Below are 1,452 nucleotides of genomic sequence, written 5' to 3' on the forward strand. Positions count from 1 at the left end.
GTGCATTCACCACACACCCAACCGCAAAATCGATCTTTGCCTTCGGAGATGCCTTAGTTCACCCACTGAATAGTGTTGGGGAAAAAAACTCGCTTTCCACTGAAGGGCGTGAAAGAGGTCACCTTCAGGCACGTCATGGAAGAATACTGTCATTTCCGGCGAATGGTGTGGAAGGGAAAAAATCAAGTGTAATCATCAGTATCTCTCCATCCTACCGGCAAAGATTAATCCTGTCTTACTGTGTTCTGTTTTGGGTATGGAAGGAATGACGTGCTCTTACGTAAGGAAAATGGTGTACGTGAGTAGTACAATGTATACGCCGGTGAAGTGGGTTTCGTCATAAACTAACGTAACCTGGGAGATCTGACAACTTCACTTTGACGTCCATTACACTGATGATATACACTTCAAAACGGCTCAATAACTACAGCCCATTTAAAAAAGGAAAGCCTAGCACTGGGGGAAACCTAAAAACACGAACCATTCAACTCGAACATAGAGAGGGAAAGGAAAACCGTCTGCAATTTTCACCTTGTTCAGACAGCATAGCGTCGTGCCAGCCGCAGAATTTGTTCAATTTGTTCCACTCGCTCTCGCCGTGGCGGATCATCACAATCTGGTACTTGGCCATTTCGAGGAGCTTGTGGGTGCCGGCGCCGAGAGAACGGAGAGGAGCGATCGTGAGGAGGCGAGAGACCCAAGTGGCGCAGGAGGCGAGTGGCCGGCGGGAGTCGTCTGCCCTCCGTCGTCCGCTGCGACCTTCAACGTCCTCGCGCCGCTGCCAGATGCCGCGGCCGGGGACCCCTAGGATCGAACGCTATTTTGGGAGGCTTTCACGCCCTTGCGGAAAATTATGCCCGTGTGGATTTTTACCAAGGGACATCGGGAGGTGACGTGTCATTTTACGGACGTGTCGCCAGGTTTCTATGAAGTAAATATTTGTCACGTTTCCGCGCCGTCATGGCAACGATGCACGTTGGCACATCCACCGACAATCGGAATTTTTCTCTTACATTTGATCTTGTAACCAATTGCGGCTTCATTCATAATGATACTTTTTACTCCATTATCTTTGATGGGTTTACTCTTAGAGAATTTTACAAAACTTTTAGACTTGCGAAATCTCAACCTTGCAATTATATCAAAGCTCATTAATTATCAGCCTCCGCTCAACGTTGCTAAGGTAGGCCCTCAACCTGATTGACATTAGTTATTGCAATTTTGGTTTGTTTATAAATACAGCAATCGTTGCTGATCAGGATATACCTGATGGTATATGGAAATCATCGTACATCAGGCAACGACGTTTCAGTACAGGCAACTCCAATTTCTTTTTGCCTTTTTATTATTATTATTGTCCACTCGCCTTGGAATTCTCCGTCAGTTCAAAGTCCTGCCATAAGAAACTGGCATGAGCCATTCCAAAAAGGTGTTTTAGTCATCGAATAACAA

At 46.2% G+C, this 1,452-nt stretch overlaps 1 protein-coding gene across 1 annotated transcript in view; it reads right to left on the reverse strand.

Annotated features, from left to right (window-relative positions):
• LOC119590669 (phosphoglycerate mutase 2-like) overlaps positions 1–697 on the reverse strand; it is a gene marked incomplete at its 5' end in the record, with an annotated part of 7,770 nt that extends 7,073 nt beyond the window's left edge. The window contains 1 exon segment of the mRNA XM_037939349.1: positions 532–697. Coding sequence (XP_037795277.1) covers positions 532–697 — 166 coding nt within the window.
• Between the last annotated feature and the right edge of the window lie 755 nt (positions 698–1,452).

Source organism: Penaeus monodon, chromosome 27 (genome assembly GCF_015228065.2).
Source record: "Penaeus monodon isolate SGIC_2016 chromosome 27, NSTDA_Pmon_1, whole genome shotgun sequence".
Lineage (NCBI taxonomy): Eukaryota > Metazoa > Arthropoda > Malacostraca > Decapoda > Penaeidae > Penaeus > Penaeus monodon.